Source organism: Cherax quadricarinatus, chromosome 64, assembly GCF_038502225.1.
Source record: "Cherax quadricarinatus isolate ZL_2023a chromosome 64, ASM3850222v1, whole genome shotgun sequence".
Classification (NCBI taxonomy): domain Eukaryota; kingdom Metazoa; phylum Arthropoda; class Malacostraca; order Decapoda; family Parastacidae; genus Cherax; species Cherax quadricarinatus.
Genome location: NC_091355.1, coordinates 8,437,830 through 8,459,952, shown reverse-complemented (window position 1 = coordinate 8,459,952; position 22,123 = coordinate 8,437,830). Strand labels below are relative to the sequence as shown.

General features: G+C 38.9%; 1 protein-coding gene across 1 annotated transcript; it reads left to right on the top strand.

Moving 5' to 3' along the window:
- The first annotated feature begins 5,831 nt into the window (after positions 1–5,831).
- LOC128699989 (UPF0764 protein C16orf89 homolog) lies at positions 5,832–21,387 on the top strand. The gene is made up of 8 exons (XM_053792864.2): positions 5,832–6,215; positions 7,111–7,212; positions 8,190–8,366; positions 8,952–9,106; positions 11,570–11,741; positions 14,479–14,631; positions 18,444–18,675; positions 19,018–21,387. Exons 1-8 carry the CDS (start codon positions 5,909–5,911, stop codon positions 19,373–19,375), a joined length of 1,656 nt encoding a protein of 551 aa, XP_053648839.1. The 5' UTR covers positions 5,832–5,908; the 3' UTR covers positions 19,376–21,387.
- Positions 21,388–22,123: the final 736 nt, after the last annotated feature.

The following is a 22,123-nucleotide window of genomic DNA, read 5'->3' as shown; positions in this document are numbered from 1 at the left end:
GTGTGTGTGTGTGTGTGGGTGGGTGAGGAACTTCACTGGCCTGAGTGGAGTGTGAATGTCTAGCTCTACACCTGCCTAAAGCATCACTTTGTTTGTTGTGCCGTTTAAGCAGCTTGTTTATTATGCACCCGCAGCTCATCCTGTGAGCGATAGCTCAAAAATCAAGATTACTGAGGTCACAATGAGTTTGTCAGACCCCACTGAGCATTGTTACATCGCTAGAAAGAAATATTAACCATTTCATATATTACAAGTTCTTCATATAGTTAGTGTACACAATACAATATATAAAATGGTATTTTATTACAACTAAAAACATTGGTCATAATTAGGTTGCAAATCTCCTCTGTAAAAGACGTTCATTTATCTGGTCGATGCAAGATTTCAGACATTTTATCATTAACAATGAGAAATTTGGCCATATACTGTAAGGTTTGCATGGAGGTGTCTCGGAACGGTTGGGTCCTTTCTACCTCGATCTTTTGCTACCTTCTGGCCCCTGCACTATCCACTGCCCCGCTGCACTCCATGACCTAATACTCCCTCTCCCTCTTTCTACCCAATACCCCTGCATCCTTCCCTGCCCTGCTGCGCTGTATGACCCTTGTAAGTTTAGCGCTTCTTTTTGCTTACAGTAATAATTGGAACAGTTGGCTGTATGGACACTTAAGATATAATGCTCCAGTATATGACCTTGTCACTGTCAACATGCTTTGCATTTTATGTCATTGACAACTAAAATATTACAAATCGTACTGCCAGAAATACTTAGCACAATATACTTTGCCTCCCGGAGGTTACATAAGGTTTGTCAGGACGCGAGTCTTAGTCACATGATGACCTACAGCTGGAGCTTTTGGTCACCAGACTAAGTAAGTAAGTTTATTCAGGTATACACAAATACAGTTACATAGAATTATCATACATAACAGCATATGTGTAGAGAACCTAGGATAACCCAAAAAAGTCAGACAGAGTGACTTATTTCCATTGGGGTCCTTTTACCTTATTATTATAATATAAAGGTTATAATATTTTCTTATTAATCTATAATGAAGATAACATCTTATTATCATACTAAAAAGACTATCTACTACACGAGGGTCATTAAGACTATCTACAATACGAGGGTCATTACTAGGAATAAGGTAAAATTTACACGTATGTTAGCTAAAAAATAGAAAATCATTCCCCTCCCTTTCTGTAGCTACATTCATCAGACACCTTTTGGCACTCTTCTTGAACTGGTTCATGCTATGACTGGCTTTGACATGTGCGGTCAGTCTGTTCCATTCCTTTATTGCTGTACAATAAAAGGTGTTTGAAGCCTGGCCAATGACTGTGGGCACTACAAAGTTGTGTACTCTCCCCCTAGTACTATGATTGCTTTGGTTCCCAACCTTGACAAAATTGACAGCAAGATATTCTGGACACTGTTCGTGAGCAATTTTATAAACATGATTTAGCTTCAGTTGTTTTACTCTTCAACATTCAGCATATCCAACTGCTCTAATTCATTCTGGCCTACATGCTCTCTTGGTCCCAGCCCCAGGATGAATCTTACGATTTTGTTCTGGGTGATTTGCAGTCTATCTTTCAGTTTTTTTTTTGTCAAGGCAGAGTACCATGAAGAGCAATTATTATTATTATTATAATCAAAAAAAGAAGCGCTAAGCCACAAGGACTATACAGCGCTGCAGGGCAGGAAGGAAGCGAGGGCATCAGGTGGCAAAAGGGAGATGGATGAGTAATAGGTTACGGATAACAGCGGGGTAGTGGATGGTGAAAGGGTAAAGGGCAGCAAGAGACTGAACTAGAAAGGGCTGAGGGGAGTGCGAAAAGTATCATCAGAGTTTGTGGAGTAAATCAGTCGTTGTCAAGAAGTCAATGAGAGAGTCAGGATTAAAGGAGGGTCCATCAGCAAGAAGGGAAGGTAAAGAGAGAGTAGTAGAACGAAGACGACGTTGGAGGTAAATTCTGCGTGCTCGTTGATAGAGAGGGCAGTCTAACAGAATGTGGCTAATCGATACTGGAACTTGACACTGCTCACAGAGAGGAACAGGGTGCCTCTCCATGAGATACCCATGAGTAAGACGAGTGTGGCCAATGCGAAGGCGGGAGAGAGTGGTCTCCCAACCTCGGCACTGATGACAAGAAGACGGCCAGTAACCTATGCTCGGTTTAATAGAATGAAGTTTGTTACCGAGCAGAGTTGACCAACGTTGTTGCCAACGGGTGCGAAGGTGGGTAGCTATTGCAGCAAAATAGTCCAGAAATGGAACACCTCTATAGGAAATTGGTAGGTCATGTACTGCTGACCGCGCAGCAGTGTCTGCCTGTTCATTGCCCTGTATGTCGACATGACCAGGGACCCAACAAAAAACAATATCTTTATGTTTGGTAGAGATACGGCGTAGCCAAAGTTGGATACGGAGAACTAGGGGGTGAGATGTATCAAATTTTCGTATAGCCTGTAGAGCACTAAGGGAGTCTGAGACTACTACAAATGATGACACAGGCATAGATGCGATACGAATAAGTGCTGCAAGAATGGCATACAATTCAGCAGTAAAAATGCTAGCCGAAGATAGTAAATGCCCCCGCACAACGCTGTCCGGAAACTGCTGCGAATCCGACGCCGTCTGAAGACTTAGAGCCATCTGTTTACCTGGAGTTTACCTGGAGAGAGTTTCGGGGGTCAACGCCCCCGCGGCCCGGTCTGTGACCAGGCCTCCTGGTGGATCAGCGCCTGATCAACCAGGCTGTTGCTGCTGGCTGCACGCAAACCAACGTACGAGCCACAGCCCGGCTGATCAGGAACTGTCTTTAGGTGCTTGTCCAGTGCCAGCTTGAAGACTGCCAGGGGTCTGTTGGTAATCCCCCTTATGTGTGCTGGGAGGCAGTTGAACAGTCTCGGGCCCCTGACACTTATTGTATGGTCTCTTAACGTGCTAGTGACACCCCTGCTTTTCATTGGGGGGATGGTGCATCGTCTGCCAAGTCTTTTGCTTTCGTAGTGAGTGATTTTCGTGTGCAAGTTTGGTACTAGTCCCTCTAGGATTTTCCAGGTGTATATAATCATGTATCTCTCCCTCCTGCGTTCCAGGGAATACAGGTTTAGAAACCTCACAGCGGTGGCATGAGAATGGAGTTTACCTGGAGTTTTACCTGGAGAGAGTTCCGGGGGTCAACGCCCCCGCGGCCCGGTCTGTGACCAGGCCTCCTGGTGGATCAGAGCCTGATCAACCAGGCTGTTGCTGCTGGCTGCACGCAAACCAACGTACGAGCCACAGCCCGGCTGATCAGGAACTGACTTTAGGTGCTTGTCCAGTGGGAGTGGAAGTGATCAAGGAAAAGAGAGCGGGAAGCCACCGTAGGCAGTTGAGCTTTCGAGCAAGGGAGTGAGAAAGAACAGACCCGAACAGCTGGAACTTCCCAGGGGGTAGGGAAAAGTGAGATGCTACATGAACATATAAAGGTGGTAACTGAAGGGAAGACAAGAGTGAATGTAGGCGAAGAGAAAAGGGACGGAGCAAACAGGGGCGGCAAACGAATAAAGAATGTCTACTAATATCGGTGACCATTCTATAAATGGAAGGATTGTGGAGATCGTGAGAGCATACATAGTAGCGAAGGCAATGGGCATCACGGCGATCAGACAAGGATGGAACATTCACTTCTGCATAGAGGCTCTCAACAGGGGAAGACCGAAAAGCACCAAGGCACAAACGTAATCCTTGGTGATGGATAGAGTTAAGACTAGAGAGAGTAGCAGGAGGGGCCGCGGAATAAATCTGGTCACCATAATCGAGTTTCGATAAAACGAGGGTTGAATGTAGGCGAAGCAGAGTTCGACGATCAGCTCCCCAGGAAAGATGAGCAAGGGTTTTAAGAAGGTTTAGCCGGCTGTGACAAGTTGCCTTCAGAGAGGTAATGTGAGGTTTCCAGGATAACCTACGGTCAAAGAGAAGGCCTAGAAACCTGACTGTATCACATTCGGGGATACGGGAACCATAGAGATACAAAGGATGATCGGAGATGACAGAGCGTCTAGTGAAAGTAATTTGGTGAGTTTTGGTACTTGAAAATTTAAACCCATGCTTGGTGGCCCAAGTGGAAACACGGTCGACCGCATGCTGGAGAGAAACTGCAATGAGATGACAGTCAGCGCCTGCACAAGCAATAGCGAAGTCATCAACATAGAGTGATGACAAGCGTAATCCATATGGCATTGTATAAGGGCTAGACATAGGGCCTTGCGAGCCTCAGTAGGTAGACACTATGCTTGTCTATACAGGAACTTCAGTCTGGCATTCGCTTTCTTTCCTACACTGTTCCCTATCAATTCTCCTGACATGCATGGGTCAAAGGAGATTCTCAGATATTTTACTGATGAAACCAAATTGATGGGCTCCCCATTACACTGCACATTAAAATTATTTACCCTTCTCAGTTTGTTTCGTGCCAAAAAGAATGGCTTCAGTTTTCCCGAGGTGTAATGATAGTTTGTTGTCTACTAACCATTTGCTGCAGGACTCCAGTTCCAGTGTTAAAACATTAGCTATATCTTGTGGGTCTTTACCTGACACTAACAGAGCACTGTCATCTGCATACAGTAGGAGTTTGCACTTGACACTGATAGGCATGTCATTGACATAACATAAGAATAATAAGGGACCCAGAATACTACCTTGGGGAACTTCACATGCTATCGGCAGGGGTTCTGATTCCGTTTTGTTGATTTTGACAATTTGTCTCCTGTTGCTAAGGTAGGACTTAAACCAGTCTACAGAACCTATACCGATAGCTTGAAGTTTCTTACATAATATATTGTGGTTGACAGTATCGAAGGCCTTTTGCAGTTTAAGGTTACCATACCTATGAGGTTCCCCTTTGACATTTCAGTTCTCAGGTAATCCATCAGATTAATTAGGGAGGTGTCGGTTGAGTAAGATCTTCTAAAGCCCGATTGATAGCTATGGAGAATGTTGTTGTCATTAAGGTACTTAACTACTGGAGAGTACACCGCCCTCTAGAATTTTGGATATTATACTGAGTATACTAACAGGCCTATAGTTGCTTACATCAGACCTACTATTTTTCTTGAAGATAGGAGTAACTCTGGCCTCCTTGAACCCATCCGGTACGGTATTAGTGATGACTGATAGATTTATTATGTGAGCAATAGGGATTGACAGTTCAGAAGCACCATCTTTTAGGAAGTTAGAGGCCCCTCAAGGAAGGTTCCTTGATGTTGGTGAGGGGCTCTTGATTTGGGGAATTGGATCTGTGCTCCAGTTCCCCGAATTAAGCCTGAATGCCTTCCACATCCCCCCCCCCAGGCGCTGTATAATCCTCTGGGTTTAGCGCTTCCCCCTTTATTATAATAATAATAATTAGGAAGTTAGACGGGATGTTATCAGGGCCTGTGCTCTTAGTTGGGTTTAACCTGCTTAGTTCTTTTTGAATAAGGTTATGAGATACACTTACTAGTTGACAACTGTTTGGGGTTACCCCTTTATTGGTATAGTATGTTTGAAACTTATCAGAATCTGTGTTAAAGGTATTTGATGCAGCTGGTAGTTTACTTACTAGTGTTGATGCAACAGATGTGTAGTAGGAATTAAAGCAATTTGCCACCTTAGATGTTTCGTGGCATACCTCGTCATCGACCGAGGCCTTCCACTGGCTTACCCTGTCCTAGGTAATCTACACATATGCTGGTATGCATGACAGTTTATGTAACTGTACTTATGTGTACCTGTACCTGAATAAAGTTACTTATTATAACCGGTGGTGAACAACTAGTGGGAAGTAAGGTGCAACACGGCGTAAACTTCAGTGGCCCTCTCAACCCCCAACAACAGCAAAAGCAACCCTTTTGTGTTACTATGTAGCAGTGTTGAGAATGGCGTTGTATACATTTATAATACAGGCAACAATTAAGTTACTGATAGTAGCTGAATGGGAATGGAGTAAGACGAGCGTGAGAGGAGGACAAGTTCGTCTTGGTGCCTACAAGGGTTCCAAGGAGCGCATCCACAGGTTTTCTCTGGTCAGGTCTAATAGTAGTTTTGGACTACAACATCAGGGTGGCTCAGACACCCAGCTGGTAATGCAGGTGTTAGCTGCTCTGGACAAAGTCATTGATTATTATGAGAAAAATTACGAGTTCATTAATTTTGATGGCATGTTTGGTGCCAAAGTTGTTGAAGGTGAGTTTTGGTACTCAGAGTGGCTTCTTTAATATTGATATATATCTTAAACTAATCACAGTTTATTTCTATAAGATATAGAATCAAGTTACAGCTTCTGGAACTTATTTTTCTCATATATTTACAACTCTTGCAACTCAGTTTCACATCCTTACATTCTCACGCCACTATAACTTATTCCCATTTTCACATCCCTACATCTCATTCCTACATACCCACAGATCATTTCCACCTCCCAACAACTCCCGCTTCCCCACAACTTATTCTTACACCCCTACAACAACCCAAAACTCAGTCCTTTACCCTTACAATTTACATAGTACTTCCTAACACTTCCAACACCCATACAACTTGCTCACACCCCTAGAACTGGTTCACACATCCCATCTTGTGCGTTTAACACTTGGTTTTGATTATAATAATAAAATCACACATCCCTATAACTTGCTCTCATACCCCTACAATTCCAACACCCATACGACTTACATACCCCTGTAACTCACACATTTTTTTGGGGGGGACGGGGGGTCGGGTTATTAGGGGTGGAGGCTACCTTTCTTGGTTGCACTGAGGCTGAGATACATCAAGGCCTATTAAATTGTTCATCAAACTTGAAGATAGAGGCACTTGAAAAAACCTTTAGTAGGCTTCCTGTACATTCGATGTTCATTAAAGCCTGCCCCACACCTTCCATTATTTAAATTGACATTATTTTATTCTTAATCCTATTTCCCAATGCCAACTTAAAAAATAGATCCCACAAATACAGTATATAATCTGTATGAGTTCATCTCTTACTTTAACACTATACGAAAGATTTCAATTACAGTATACACAGTAGTAAATTGTGTAAAAGTATCCTACACTATATTGTACAGTATTTACTTTTTCACAGGTCAGCTGAATCTTTTAGTTGCTGAGTATAATAAGGGTTTCTTGAGTGGCATAATGGACAGTATCATGAAGAACGATGTCTCAAGAATGGCAGCCAGAGCAGGTAAGAAACAGTATATGGTATCTTAATATATTAATGTAGTTCACTGCTTTATTATAGAGGTGGTCAGCAGTAATAAAAAAAAGTTGCCTTCCTAGTTTATTAACTTGCACATGAGTTGCTTGTATATAAAATACTGTAGGAATGTAAAGGATGGTTATGTTTCATACTTGTTTGTGTTGTACCTCAGTACTGTAGTTGAAAAATATATTTGTTTCCTAAGTGCCTGATTTGTAAGTGTGAATGTTTGTAACTTGGGGTTTTGTAAGTTGGAAATGTCCTGTACATATAGCAACAAGGATACATTCTATAAAAAAGTGATTCTAAATAAATTTACACTAATTGCAACACATTTAACCATAGACTTCAGTATTATTATAAGATGCATTCTGAGAGATGTTAAAAAATACAGTGGACCCCCGCTTAACGATCACCTCCAAATGCGACCAATTATGTAAGTGTATTTATGTAAGTGCGTTTGTACGTGTATGTTTGGGGGTCTGAAATGGACTAATCTACTTCACAATATTCCTTATGGGAAAAAATTCGGTCAGTACTGGCACCTGAACATACTACTGGAATGAAAAAAGTTCGTTAACCGAGGGTCCACTGTATAATAAAACTTTCCTTTTAATTCACAACATTGACAGAAGTATCAGATAAATACCATGTATGCCTACCACTTGATTGTCTTTGGGAGCTTATGTTGACAGTGGTAAAATGTACAATTTATTTTACAGTGTCCTATACTGTGAAGCTGAACTAAGCTTCTCAGTTTCTAGCGAATTCTTGTGAGTAAAAATATTAACGAGTGTAGTAGAATGAATCTCAGTCACCAGTCATTAGAGGTTATTGTACTACAAGCAACAACATTTTATTGTGCAAGAGACTTTCTGGATTTATTTTCAGTCATTATGTATTTGAAAATACGTTATATGGGCATTCACTGTACCTTCCTGTGGCATACACTCATTTTACAGGACGTGTTGTAAAATTGGCCGTACCCTACCTGCATGAAAAGGATGAGGAATACATGAAACGGTTAAAACGGATGTTCCAGTTGTCATGGGATATTGGACATTCCCACCGTACTGTTGACATGTCTCTACTCTGGTCTAGTCATGTACGTCTTCTTGCCCAGCCAGAAACCCTCAATGGTAAGTTGTGGTATAGGTTGCACCTTAACAGTGTTTAAAATATGCTAGTTGTAAAACTCTGGTTTAAAAAAAAAAAGTAAGGATTACAAATGTAATTAGGAGCTAGTCTAGAGTTTGCTGATCCCACAAAATGGCAAGGGAGGGAGGGAAATGTGAGATGGAGGGCTGCCTGCTTTGTCTGTTGTTGTTTAATTCATGTTAAGCGCTAAACTCATGTAGGTCATTCAGCACAGAATGTGGCGGAGGCTTGATCTTCCGTCTTCTGAGTGCAAGACAGATGTGCTTCCTGTTTGTACTCATTTATATCACCCAGAGCTGCCTGCAGTGCAGAGATGTGAGGTTCTCTTGCTCCAATTTATTTTGCTCTTTGTATCCAACAGTTCACACTGTAATGTAGAAGTATTGTGTCCTGTTAAAATTATATTATGTAATTTATTTCTTTCATCTAGGAATACCAGTACAGTACATGTATGCAGTAACTGAATGAAATATTTTGTAATACAGACAGGTATAAATATGGTATTACATATATATGAAACTGTCTACAGTATATTCTACAAATGTGGTCTTCCAAATATTTATCAGAAGTCGAGAGTGACCATTGCATGGCCGAGCTATTAGAACCAGTTAATGGGATGATGTGCCACATGACAGAGAGTTGCCAGAGGATGATGACCAGACCTGGAAGAGACAAATATGCTTTGAATCATCAGATACTTTACACAATGGTAGCAGAAATGGTAAATAATTACTTTATAGTTCAACTATATTTTGTCATATTAAAAGATATATTAAATTGCACAGTATAGGTATTACACTACAACATATTTTGTTATTATAGCTACACAAAATTTTTACAGTACAGGAGGGCCCGACTTATTCAGCAGGTTAGGTTATGCACATTTCTTTTCAGTTTCCAATTAAAAAATATTAATATTGCTTTTTCTGGGAATTTGTTCTAATGAACTGCTATATATATCATAATATATCAACCTCCCTACCACCCCTTTCAGTTAGACCTGTTTTACTCTCCAAATGAAATCCCATTTTCTTTGCCTTTACAAACAGGGGTTCCTTTGCTGGAACAACTATAGCATTCCTATAGACAAACACTCCATCTTCCACTCTTGTGTCATTTAGGGACCAGTGTCTTATCAACCTCAGGCTGGTGCAGTCAGACATGTCTAACTTTGATGATAGAGCCTGTATTACCAATAGTCCATGTCAGTGACCCTCGAGGATTAACCTCTTATTTGTGCCATACTTCTTCTTTCTTTCAACAAGCCGGCTATATCCCATTTAGTAATATATACAGGAGTAGGGATGACTAGCTCCATGCTCCCGGCATTTTAGTCACCTCTTATGACACGCATTACTTATGGGGGAAGAATTCTATTCCACTTCCCCATGGATAAACAGAAATAAACAAAAACAAGAACTAGGAGGAAAATAAAAGAAAACCCAGAAGGGTTTGTATATATATGCTTGTACATGCATGTGTAGTGTGACCTAAGTGTAAGTAGGAGGAATAAGATGTACCTGAAACCTTGTATGTTTATGAGACAAAAAAAAAGACACTAGTAATCCTACCATCATGTAAAACAATTACAGGTTTCCATTTCACACTTACTTGGCAGGACAGTAGTGCCACCCTAGGTGATTGCTGTCCACCAACCGTCTAGTACCTATATTTTTGTCATACACAAAAATTTAAATTTCCTGTGTGTGGCAAGATTTTGGAAAAAAAAAAAACTATATAAGAAAAACAGGCTCTGTAAACTGAGACTTTATGCTGGCATAACAGAAATTATTTTCAAGCATGAAAGGAAAATCAGGTCCCTACTTCCATGAAATGTATGCATTTCCGGAACTTCTTCTTTCAACGTACCAGCCGTATCCCACTGAGGTGGGGTGGCCCAAAAGGAAAAGCGAAAGTTTCGCCTTTTAAATTTAGTAATATATACAGGAGAAGGGGTTACTAGCCCCTTGCTACCGGTATTTTAGTTGCCTCTTACGACACGCATGGCTTACGGAGGAATTCTGTTCCACTTCCCCATGGAGATAACAGGAAATAGACAAGAACAAGAACTAGAAAGAAAATAGAAGAAAACCCAGAGGGGTATGTATATACAGTGGACCCCCGCTTAACGATCACCTCCAAATGCGACCAATTATGTAAGTGTATTTATGTAAGTGCGTTTGTACGTGTATGTTTGGGGGTCTGAAATGGACTAATCTACTTCACAATATTCCTTATGGGAAAAAATTCGGTCAGTACTGGCACCTGAACATACTACTGGAATGAAAAAAGTTCGTTAACCGGGGGTCCACTGTATATGCTTGTACATGTATGTGTAGTGTGACCTAAGTGTAAGTAGAAGTAGCAAGACGTACCTGAAATCTTGCATGTTTATGAAACAGAAAAAAGGACACCAGCAATCCTACCATCATGTAAAACAATTACAGGCTTTCATTTTACACTCACTTGGCACTCACTGGGTGGTTGCTGTCTACCAACCTACTACCTATAATTTCCAGAACTACACGTACTTATTTGCAGTATTGTGTTGTAGTGTTGTCGATATACCTGATGACAACTTATGGCTGGCTGACGACTGAGAAAGGAGAGAAGAAACACCCACTGTCATTCATTCAATTGCTGTTTTGCCACAAGTGTGCTGACATCACAGTTTAGATGACCTTAAATGCAACATCTCTTTCCCAGAGTGCAGACACTGTACTTGCCACCTCAGTGACTCAAGTCCAGCTAATTAATTGATTTCCCTGTTTCCCATCATAAATGTTACCTTATACTCCAACAGCACGTCAAGTCAGAAAAACCTCTTGTTTCCACTCCAGTCTAATGCACACACACAAGCCTGTTGGATATTCAAGGCTCTAGTACACAAAACCTCCTTTACCCCCTCCCTTCAACCCTTCTTGGGACAACCTCCACCTCTCCTTCCACCCTAGATTTATAGTCATTCTATTTGTTTGTATTGTATCCTTTCTAAATGCTCAAACCATCTCAATAACCCCACCCTCAGCTCTCTGAATTATACTTTTGGTAACCCCACACTGTATCAAAATTATACTTTAATATAGTACAATTGTTATAATTTACTGAGAAGAATTTTTGTAGCTTTTATTCTTTTATGTAAAATTAAGTACTTTCATAGAAAAATACATCTGACTATTTTTAGAGTGGATGTGGAAGTCGCTTAGAGCAGTGGTTGGTTAAACACAAGCGTAGTGGAAGTGTGGAACAACTGCAAGGAGAGATGTGCTCCAACCTTTACACTGATGCTGTTTCACTTGCTACTGCTACATTCACTGACAACATTCTTACATTCAGAGACCTTTTGTTAGAAATGGGTAAGTGGCTCTTGTTTGATGTTTAATGAAAAAATAACTTTTTATTTATGTAATGATTACAAAATCTCTTTACCAGTGTAATAGAAACTTCGTCTAACTCCTCTAAAATAAAGACTGATTATCCTAAATCACCTCTTGTGTGCAAGGGCTGTCCAGGTTTTTTTTTTATTTCAAAAACTTGTCTAAAAATATTGAAGCAGAGAATGATGTGGGAGGTGCTTGGAAGACTTGCTGGTAATTTCCATAAATGGGCCAATTTTCCGGAACATACTCCACATGATACGAGTGTTTAGAGCATTTAAAAATGCTCTGTGTAATAGAATACACTAAACATTCATAGTCTGGTACTGTATTGACAAGAAACATATATCATGGTTCCATTTATCACCAATAATGCATGGAACCTGGCAGTGTGGTGGGTGGCTTATGTATGGTAGACCCTTGAATATGATGCATCTGAACCATGTTATAACAAAAACATGTTAAGTTTTTGCAACAGATTTGCACAGCATGCCATGAAACTTGAATAGCACGCCGTAAAAGTTTTAAAAAGGTGGCTCAAGCACGAGACTTTTATTCAAAACTGGTTACTGACTCCAGGTCAGTGTAGTGTATGCTGTAGTAGCCCTCTTGACCTCAACAGATGATAAAACATGTGACTGACAGCCATTTACTGCTCACTTGAGCAGTAGATGGCTGTCAGTTTCAAGCAAGAGTAAGTATTTAACCTTTTGCAGGTGGGTGCCGTAGGGCTACAGCTCTGAAGTGGGGGTCGATGTCGTAGTTCTACATGATGAGCTCATCTCACTCAGATAAGCTGTGAGCAGTAAATTCTGACCTAGATATGAGAGAATGGGTCTATGTGGTGAGTGTGCACCATATAAAAAAAAAAAGTCATGCTTTGCGTGGTGTATGATTGGAAAAAGCTGCGACCATGCTCTTGGTTTAAAACAGTGACTTTGCAGTGTGTTTTTGTATGGTTTGTGTGGTTGTATTCTCGAGTTTCTTGGTCTCATTTGATAGAATGGAAGATGTATTACAGAAATAGAGGTGATTTTGATTGGTTTCAATACTGGAAGTAGCTTGAAATTGAACCCAAAGTAGTGGAAATGTTCAGTTTTTGCCCATATTCCAGAGCACACAAATTACTCTGGAATATGGGCAAAAATTGAACATTTCCACTACTTTGGGTTCAATGTGCATCCAACCGGTTGGTTTAATATTCATTTAGAAATGTGCTGACATTATTTATGCAATTATTATAATAATGCAGTAGTCTGCATATCAGTAAATCTTCTATTTTTTGTGTGAATAAAAATTCAAAATGGAAAGCAAGTGTAATATAGGAGAGGCCTGGGGATGTAACTAATGAGCAGAGGAAATGTTTTTTAAGTGCGAGGAATATCTGCAAATTATCAATTTCTGATCACTTTATTGATAAAATAGGTAAATGGGTGATTTCTTGTACTAACTTGATATAATAAAAAGAATACTAGTGAAATAGCTATGAGTTTGGGCAACTAGAACAATGGAATTAGCCAAAAAGAGGGCTCAGAGTGGATGAAATCGCTGATACATAAATATCACCAAGACCGCTAGCTTTGCGAGAGTGTAATTTTGTAAGTTTTCTGCCAAATTTCATACTTTTGGTTTCATTACCTTCAGAATAGATTCTCTGTCATTTCATGAGAAAAAAATTATTTTTTTTTTTAAATTCTTTGATCCTGAGAGCAACTCTCAGATCAGGGATCCCAACCCTAAAATAATTAAGGTTGGGTATTTTTTTTTTTTTTTTTTTTTTTTTTTTTTTTTTTTTTTTTTTTTTTTTTTTGCATGTTTTGTACTGATAAGATTGTGTATTAAATTTATAAGTCACTGGTGGCATATTAGCCTTAAGTGTTTTCTCTGGATGAAACACCATGCCCATAATTTCTGGAAGGAATAGATGGAAGTGCATATGGCGTCAAACATCAGCGTCACACTCCAGCTTTCTCCAAGCCTTATTAAATAAGTTTATTTAGTAAAACAAAATTTGGGTATGTAACATATATTTGTAGATCAACAAGCAGTGACATCTAACATGTAAGGTGTCAAAAACTTCATTAATTTTGATGCAGTAAGAAATTAGAAACAATTTGTTTGGCCTCTAGAGGTCTGGAGCATGTAATAATTTTCCCATGTGTTCTTCAGTTCACTTAACATGATTTTGCATAACACTCCATTATCAGGAATGCAACTAGTGTATTATTAAAAAAAAATTGTGTGTGAAATGCAGTATGTTCAACCCTATGAATTAAGATAAGGAAGTGACCTTGCTGTGGGTCGCATTGAGTAACCATACATTCAGAAATCATATAATTAAGTCCTTATATTGAAAGCAGTCATATAATTTGTAATATGTACAGGGTAGAAATATGATACATTATGTGCATCACCTCTTAAAAGTATAAATAAAATTTACTGTACTAATTTTAAGTACTATAATATACCGTATTTCGTGGCTCACAAGACTTGTTTTAGTTTCAATGGCTCGGCATTGGATGTAACTGGGAGAGCTACAGCCCACCCCACACCCTGAACTTATAGCTCCCATCACTGACCTTCAGTTTATGGGCCACAGGGTGGTTTTTGGAGACATTTTATGGAAAAAAAAAGTGTCTAATAAGCCACGAAATACGGTACATTACAGCATTGTCTTAAGAATTTAGTATTTGCTAATGCTTGTGTATTTTTTCAGAATTTATTTGTGGTATGTTGGGCTATGTGGAATTTTTGAAACGAGACTGGCTAACTGGTATATTTGAATGGCAGAATGAGTTGGGTTGCTTCCCAGCAACTAAACCATATCTTACTGTGGGTCGAAAATTGCTAACAGAGGAAAGGCTTCCAGGTAATGATATTCTTTATCAAACTATTTGTTCAGTATTCTGAGTTCATGACTATGATTGTAAATTGGGTGTTTGTAACCACAGGAGCAGAGCTAAGCTTGTGGAGTGTCATTTTTTTTGTCGTGTAACTCGTTTCATTGTTCTACCAGTGTTGGCAAAGAAAAAATTTGTAATACTATATCTTTTGAATACTACCTGTGTTCATTAGTTTTTAATTATGGCCTGTTGTTTTCCCTGTTGATGGTGTTTGGCATCTTATGTATCATTCATTTTGCAGTTTTTTAAATCTTTAGTTTGTTTGACTTTTGGTTAATCAATAGGAATATAACCTGTCTGTTTTTACCTCCTAAACCACTAGTTTAGGACTGTTCTACCACTGCCTTATTTTTACATACTATTTGGCTTAGTTTTACATTCCATTTACTATGAATAGGCATTGTGACTACACTTCTGGGAGTGTCCTTGCACAGAGGTCATTCTCACAGTCATTATTTGTTGGTTATCTCATACTTGTTGCCCAGTATGGAAGAAGAGTTTAACTGTAAATATGATTGTACAATCAACTGATGGGCCTCAACCATGCATGAAATGTGACTGCTGATTTGTGATTACTGTACCTATTTGTAGCTACAAGAACAGTGCTAAACTCATGGTGTCCTATCTTTGATATAAAATTTGTCATGTAATTGGTTTCCCTCCATGGAGAAGTGGAAAAGAATTCTTCCTCCGTAAGCCATGCGTATTGTAAGAGGCGACCAAAATGCTGGGAGCAAGAGGCTTGTAGCCCCTTCTTGTGTATAAATTACTAAATTTGAAAAGAAAATTTTTTGTTTTTCTTTTTAGATCACCCTGCCTCTGTGGGATATGGCCGGTATGTTGAAATATGGTGTTTGTAACCATGCTACCTTTTCCTGTAATTCATTCCAGTGTTCTGCCACTGTTTATCTGTTTTTCTCTTTCTGTTTCTATTAAATATGAGAAGGTGTGGAGTTAATAAAAGTATTAGTCAGAGGGCTGAAGAGGGGTTGTTGAGGTGGTTTGGTCATTTAGAGAGAATGGATCAAAGTAGAATGACATGGAGAGCATTTAAATCTGTAGGGAAAGGAAGGCGGGGTAGGGGTTGTCCTCAAAAAGGTTGGAAGGAAGGGGTAAGGGAGGTTTTGTGGGCGAGGGGCTTGGACTTCCAGCAGGCGTGCGTGAGCGTGTTTGATAGGAGTGAATGGAGACGAATGGTATTTGGGACCTGACGATCTGTTGGAGTGTGAGCAGGGTAATATTTAGTGAAGGGATTCAGGGATATTTGGGGTATTGGCAGTTTGGAGGGATATGTTGTGTATCTTTATACGTATATGCTTCTAAACTGTTGTATTCTGAGCACCTCTGCAAAAGCAGTGATAATGTGTGAGTGTGGTGAAAATGTTGAATGATGATGAAAGCATTTTCTTTTTGGGGATTTTCTTTCTTTTTTGGGTCACCCTGCCTCGGTGGGAGACGACTGACTTGTTGAAAAAAAAAAAAAAAAATTTCAGGGAAACCGGTTATTTTTATATAGCCGGACTTGAGTCCTGGAAATGGGAAGTACAATGCCTGCACTCTAAAGGAGGGGTTCGGGATATTGACGGTTTGGAGGGATATGTTGTGTATTTTTATACATATATGCTTCTTAGCTGTTGTGTTCTGAGCACTTCTGCAAAAACAGTGATTATGTGTGAGTGAGGTGAAAGAGTTGAATGATGATAAAAGTATTTTCTTTTTGGGGATTTTTTTTCTTTTTGGGTCACCCTGCCTCGGTGGGAGACGGCCGACTTGTTAAAAAAAAAAATCACACTAAATTAAATAATCCATTTAGCACTCCACTTCCCAATCTTTCTAGGTTTCCCTGCAAAGATGCATATTTATTTTTATTTCTTATCTTGCATAGAATCCTTGCATCATCAGCAAGCATGTTCTTTTAATTTTGTATTCCATCTGGTCATTCAAGCTTATGAGTGTTCATTTTTGCCTTTCTACATGTGCAGTATTAAGTTTCATAATTTTAAGATTTTTTTTGGCACTGGACTGTAGAGCTCATTTTAAATTTGATATTCAGTATAATAAGACAGAACATCAGATTTCAATTTTTTTTATAGCTGAAAAACTTGATTATGTATTATTATTATAATCATAATTAAGCGATAAACCCTCAAAAACTTGAAATTTGAAAAGATCATGAAACACTACAAAATGGAAAACAAACTCATCTGATTGGCTTCAAATTTCACCACTGATGTGGTTTTCTGAACACAAGGTTCATGGCCTAAAATAGACTTCATATTTGGTGAAATTGTGATGTGTATATTGCACCCAGACTGCCAGATTCATGCTGACATATTTTCATAAGTTTTACATCAAATTTTGCATTTTTGGTGTCATCACCTTCAGTAAAAGATTCTGTACCTTTTCAGTAGATAAAACTATTATTATTTTTTAAATTGCAACATTGTCAGTATTTTTAATTTTAGGGGTTGCAACAGTGAAAGGGTTAATCATAATACCCATGAGGAATACTAGTGATGCTGGAAGTGCCAAAAAAGAGTAAGCATGATCTCTTACAGTATTGAAGATAGTGTTAATTTTTTGATAAGCTTAGAGGTGTTATATGTGCAGTGTAATTCAGACTGCCCACACTTTTGTTTGGAGAGAATCCACCAACTGCACAGTAGTATGCATATTAATTGGGACAGTGATGAATTAAGACATTTATTTGGAAAATTAATGTTTATTTAAAAAATACACAGCACTGATATGACAGATAATTGATTTTAATAAGAAATATGACTACCCTTTGCTTTTATAAGCATTGCTACTTGCTTTGGCATAGAATCAGCTAATGAACACATTTTGGCAAGTTTTTTTAATTGTGGTACCAGGTCCTAATAATAGCAGCAGTTAGCTTGTCCACAGTTGAACAGTCCTGTTTTGTGAGCCTGTGTTTTGTTAATGCCCACAACAACAGCTGTTGTAGCATTGACAAGAGTCACAGGGTAACACCACAGCTGGATGGTTGCCAGAAATCAGTAGCAAACCCATATGAATAGAAAAGATCCCAGACAACATTAGTTAGGCTGGATACTAAGACATATTATGAGATAATCACAAAGTTTACTCCTGTCCTAGTTAATTTGCACACTACTGTACAGTTAGAGACAAGAAGAAAATGAGAGCTTATGTAAAGAGTAGTGCACATTGTGACCTGGTGAAAAAAATGCCAATTCTGAGGGATAAAACAGACAAGAGATCCATTAAAGAATAGTACTCAAGCATTCCATTACAACTATCAGCTGCTCACAGCTCTGTATTCACAATAACAAGAACTATAGCAGTATATATAAATCTAATAGGGCTGAGGTTGACACTTCCATGTCAACAAGCAACAGCAACTAGAATGTTGAGTAAGTAAGCTGAATTAATTTGTACCTACTAGCTAGTAAAGGACCCCAATGGAAGTAAGTCACTTTGTCTGACTTTTTTGGGTTATCCTAGGTTCTCTACACATATGCTGCTATGTATGATAATCTATGTAACTGTATTTGTGTATACCTGAATAAACTTACTTACTTACCAGAATATTTAAATAAAAGTTGTTTGGCAAATTTAGAGAAATGTAGAACGTAACTCTGTTTCCCCCATATATTCTTCACTTCACATACCAATATTTTCCATATGTGGCCAATTTTCATGAATGTATTCTCCCTTTTATGATTGTGTTTACTGTATATCGTGTGTATGTGATGGTCTGGAATATTAATACAGTAGTTAATTTTTTCCAACATAGATGGGTGCCAATCACATTTAACAGCGGTTGCATCAGCAGCTTTGTCAGTCCACTTGCGTTACTTATTATACCCTGGACATGAGGCAGTAAGAGTTGGAGCAGCTGGTGGAAAAATTTCCCCTTTACCATTGGCTCTGCAGCCACCACTTGGGTCTTTCCAAGTTCACACTGGCTCTGGAATATTGCTCAATCAGCCACTCTTTAGGGATGATATTCCTTCAGGGTTGAGTAGGTAAGATTTTTTCTTTTGATTTATTCCTTCATTTACTAAGTTCTTAAATAATTAAATTTTCAGTTCTTTCCCTATTATACATATTCAGAATTTAGCCTTCATATTTGTTTGTATATAAAAGTACACCAGGTACAGTTGCATATAAAAATACACCAGGTATAGTGCTATTGTTTGAAAGAAAGGCAGTAAGCCAACACTTAATAAATAAAAATATGATGTTTTGCTCAATGAGAACATCATCAAGCCTCCACTGAGTAAAACATTTATATTAATAAAGGCTTTCTCATGCTATATGTCTGTGATTTAGTGGTATCATTATTGAAATAAGTAATGACCTTTAAGGGTGGCTGAACAAGACAAGTCCCTGGAAGACAAGGCTGACATTGTCTTAAAACATCTAGAAGAAATGAAAGCAAGCACCAAGAAGGAAGCCTCCATAACACAAGCTGCCATGGCTCTACTGTCCAGCAGACCAGGTGGTGTACCCAAGCACAGTAATAAGTTTATCCTTCCTGAACTTGCCCTTCCAGTACCACATTATTTATCTTCCACTGCATCTGAAACTACTTCTCATACTTCCATGGCTCCATTCTATTTTGTGATAGCTAGTATAGCATTGGTTATTCTAGTAATGCTTAGATATGTTCATGCCAAAAGGAGAGCTCATTCAATGTTTAGAAACAGATTTAGACTTGAGTGAATGAAAGTTATCCTTTGAAAGATTATTTTGGTACTTGGCAGATACTTTCGAACAAATTTTTATTTTGCAAATGCCTGTAAAACAAATTTTTATTTTGAATTTTTTTTTTTAAATGTTTATAATAAAATACTAAAAGACAGAGATGTAATTTCTCTGTTTAGTTACTGGTTACCTGTGAACCAGTGGCTGCTACTTTGATTCCTCAAACGTCTTCCAATCATGTGTGTTCTCTGTCAGTGTATGATATGAAAGATAATATTCGTGAGCATTAGACAGGAATTCTTTATCTTACATAATTTATGATACATTAGTACCTTTATTAATTCAAATTTTAGTTATTTTATTTATAAAGGTGAGCCAGAAGGCACAATTTCATTTGGTGTATTTGGGAAGCACAATGACAGTGAACCTCCCATAAATTTGCCAGCAGGAAGGGCAACTGGCATTTATTTCTTTTTTAGAGGGCTTGTAAATGCTTTCTTTGTCCCCTTTCCTCACTTTTCCAACTCACCAGACTAGTTATGAAATGATGCCCCTTTATTCTGTATTTTGTATATAAATTTACCTATTTGTAACTAAATAATTGTTACAGGAATAGAGCTTATGATAATGTCCTATCTTTTATTATATATTTGTCATACAAGTTTTTTAAAATTCCTAATGGATTTGGCACACTTTCTTAACTAATCCCATTCCAGCAATTAGCCACTCTGAAAAAATACTTTTCAGTGTTTTTTTGCACTGCTTTGAATGCACTGTAGTTTAATATTATGGCTTCTTGTTCTGCCTATTGCTAGCACCAGGTAATCATTGTTCTTTAAATTTTCACATGATTTTATGACCTTATATAGAGTTATGGTTTTCCATTCCTTCTCCTGTCTTCTGAGGGTTGGAGCACATACTAGGTACCTCCTTCCTCTTGGTTTTTATTCCAGCAATCTACTATTCCATCTTCCTGCCTTTCTTTCAATTCTGAGAGATAGATAGATAGATAGATAGATTTTTTTTTTTTTTTTCAACAAGTCGGTCGTCTCCCACCGAGGCAGGGTGACCCAAAAAAGAAAGAAAATCCCCAAAAAGAAAATACTTTCATCATCATTCAACACTTTCACCACACTCACACATTATCACTGCTTTTGCAGAGACTCAACAATCAATATTTGCACCAATAACTCATTACAGTTGTGACCGGGTGTGGAAGTGTGAATTGCTCATTACTCTATAATTTGTTCATGATTGTAGCCAAAGTATAAACGTAAGTAACCATTCTACAGAATTCATTACCTTTGTAACTTCTGAGCTCATTACCTTTGTACCTAGTTCAGCTATCAAAACTTTGGGGGCCCAGTCCCTGGACCCATTACGTACCTCTGTAATCTGTAAATACCTTTGTAACTTGTCATGATTGTGACCAGACTTACCTGGAGTTCATTACCTTTGTAAATTGTGAGTTCATTACCTTTGTAAATTGTGAGTTCATTACCTTTGTAAATTGTGAGTTCATTACCTCTGTAACTTGCTCAGCTATCAAAACTTTGGAGTCCAGTCCCTGGACCAATTATGTACCTCTGTAATCTTTTGACTACCGCCCACAGGATGGGTATGGGGTGCATAATAAACATATTAAACTAACTTTTGCAGAGGTGCCCAGAATACAACAGTTTAAAAGCATATATGTATAAAGATACACAACATATCCCTCCAAACTGCCAATATTCCAAACCACTCCTTTAAAGTGCAGGCATTGTACTTCCCATTTCCAGGACTCAAGTCCGACTATATGAAAATAACCGGTTTCCCTGAATTTTTTTTTTTTTTTTTTTTTTTTCCCACCGAGGCAGGGTGACCCAAAAAAGAAAGAAAATCCCCAAAAAGAAAATACTTTCATCATCATTCAACACTTTCACCACACTCGCACATTATCACTGTTTTTGCAGAAGTGCTCAGAATACAACAGTCTAGAAGCATACACATATAAAGATACACAACATATCCCTCCAAACTGCCAATATCCCAAACCCCTCCTTTAAAGTGCAGGCATTGTACTTCCCATTTCCAGGACTCAAGTCCGACTATATGAAAATAACCGGTTTCCCTGAATCCCTTCACTAAATATTACCCTGCTCACACTCCAACAGATCGTCAGGTCCCAAGTATCATTCGTCTCCATTCACTCCTATCTAACACGCTCATGCACGCTTGCTGGAAGTCCAAGCCCCTTGCCCACAAAACCTCCTTTACCCCCTCTTTCCAACCCTTTCGAGGACGACCCCTACCCCTCTTTCCTTCCCCTATAGATTTATATGCTTTCCATGTCATTCTACTTTGATCCATTCTCTCTAAATGACCAAACCACCTCAACAACCCCTCTTCTGCCCTCTGACTAATGCTTTTATTAACTCCACACCTTCTCCTAATTTCCACACTCCGAATTTTCTGCATAATATTTACACCACACATTGCCCTTAGACAGGACATCTCCACTGCCTCCAACCGTCTCCTCGCTGCTGCATTTACCACCCAAGCTTCACATCCATATAAGAGTGTTGGTACTACTATACTTTCATACATTCCCTTCTTTGCCTCCATAGATAACGTTTTTTGACTCCACATATACCTCAACGCACCACTCACCTTTTTTCCCTCATCAATTCTATGATTAACCTCATCCTTCATAAATCCATCCGCCGACACGTCAACTCCCAAGTATCTGAAAACATTCACTTCTTCCATACTCCTCCTCCCCAA

Excerpts from the sequence above, each read along its gene's own strand:
- LOC128699989 (XM_053792864.2), top strand. The coding sequence starts at position 5,909 with ATGGCGTTGTATACATTTATAATACAGGCAACAATTAAGTTACTGATA. Across the intron at positions 7,213-8,189 it reads AAGAATGGCAGCCAGAGCAG|GACGTGTTGTAAAATTGGCC; the intron begins GTAAGAAACAGT and ends CTCATTTTACAG. Across the intron at positions 9,107-11,569 it reads ACACAATGGTAGCAGAAATG|AGTGGATGTGGAAGTCGCTT; the intron begins GTAAATAATTAC and ends GACTATTTTTAG.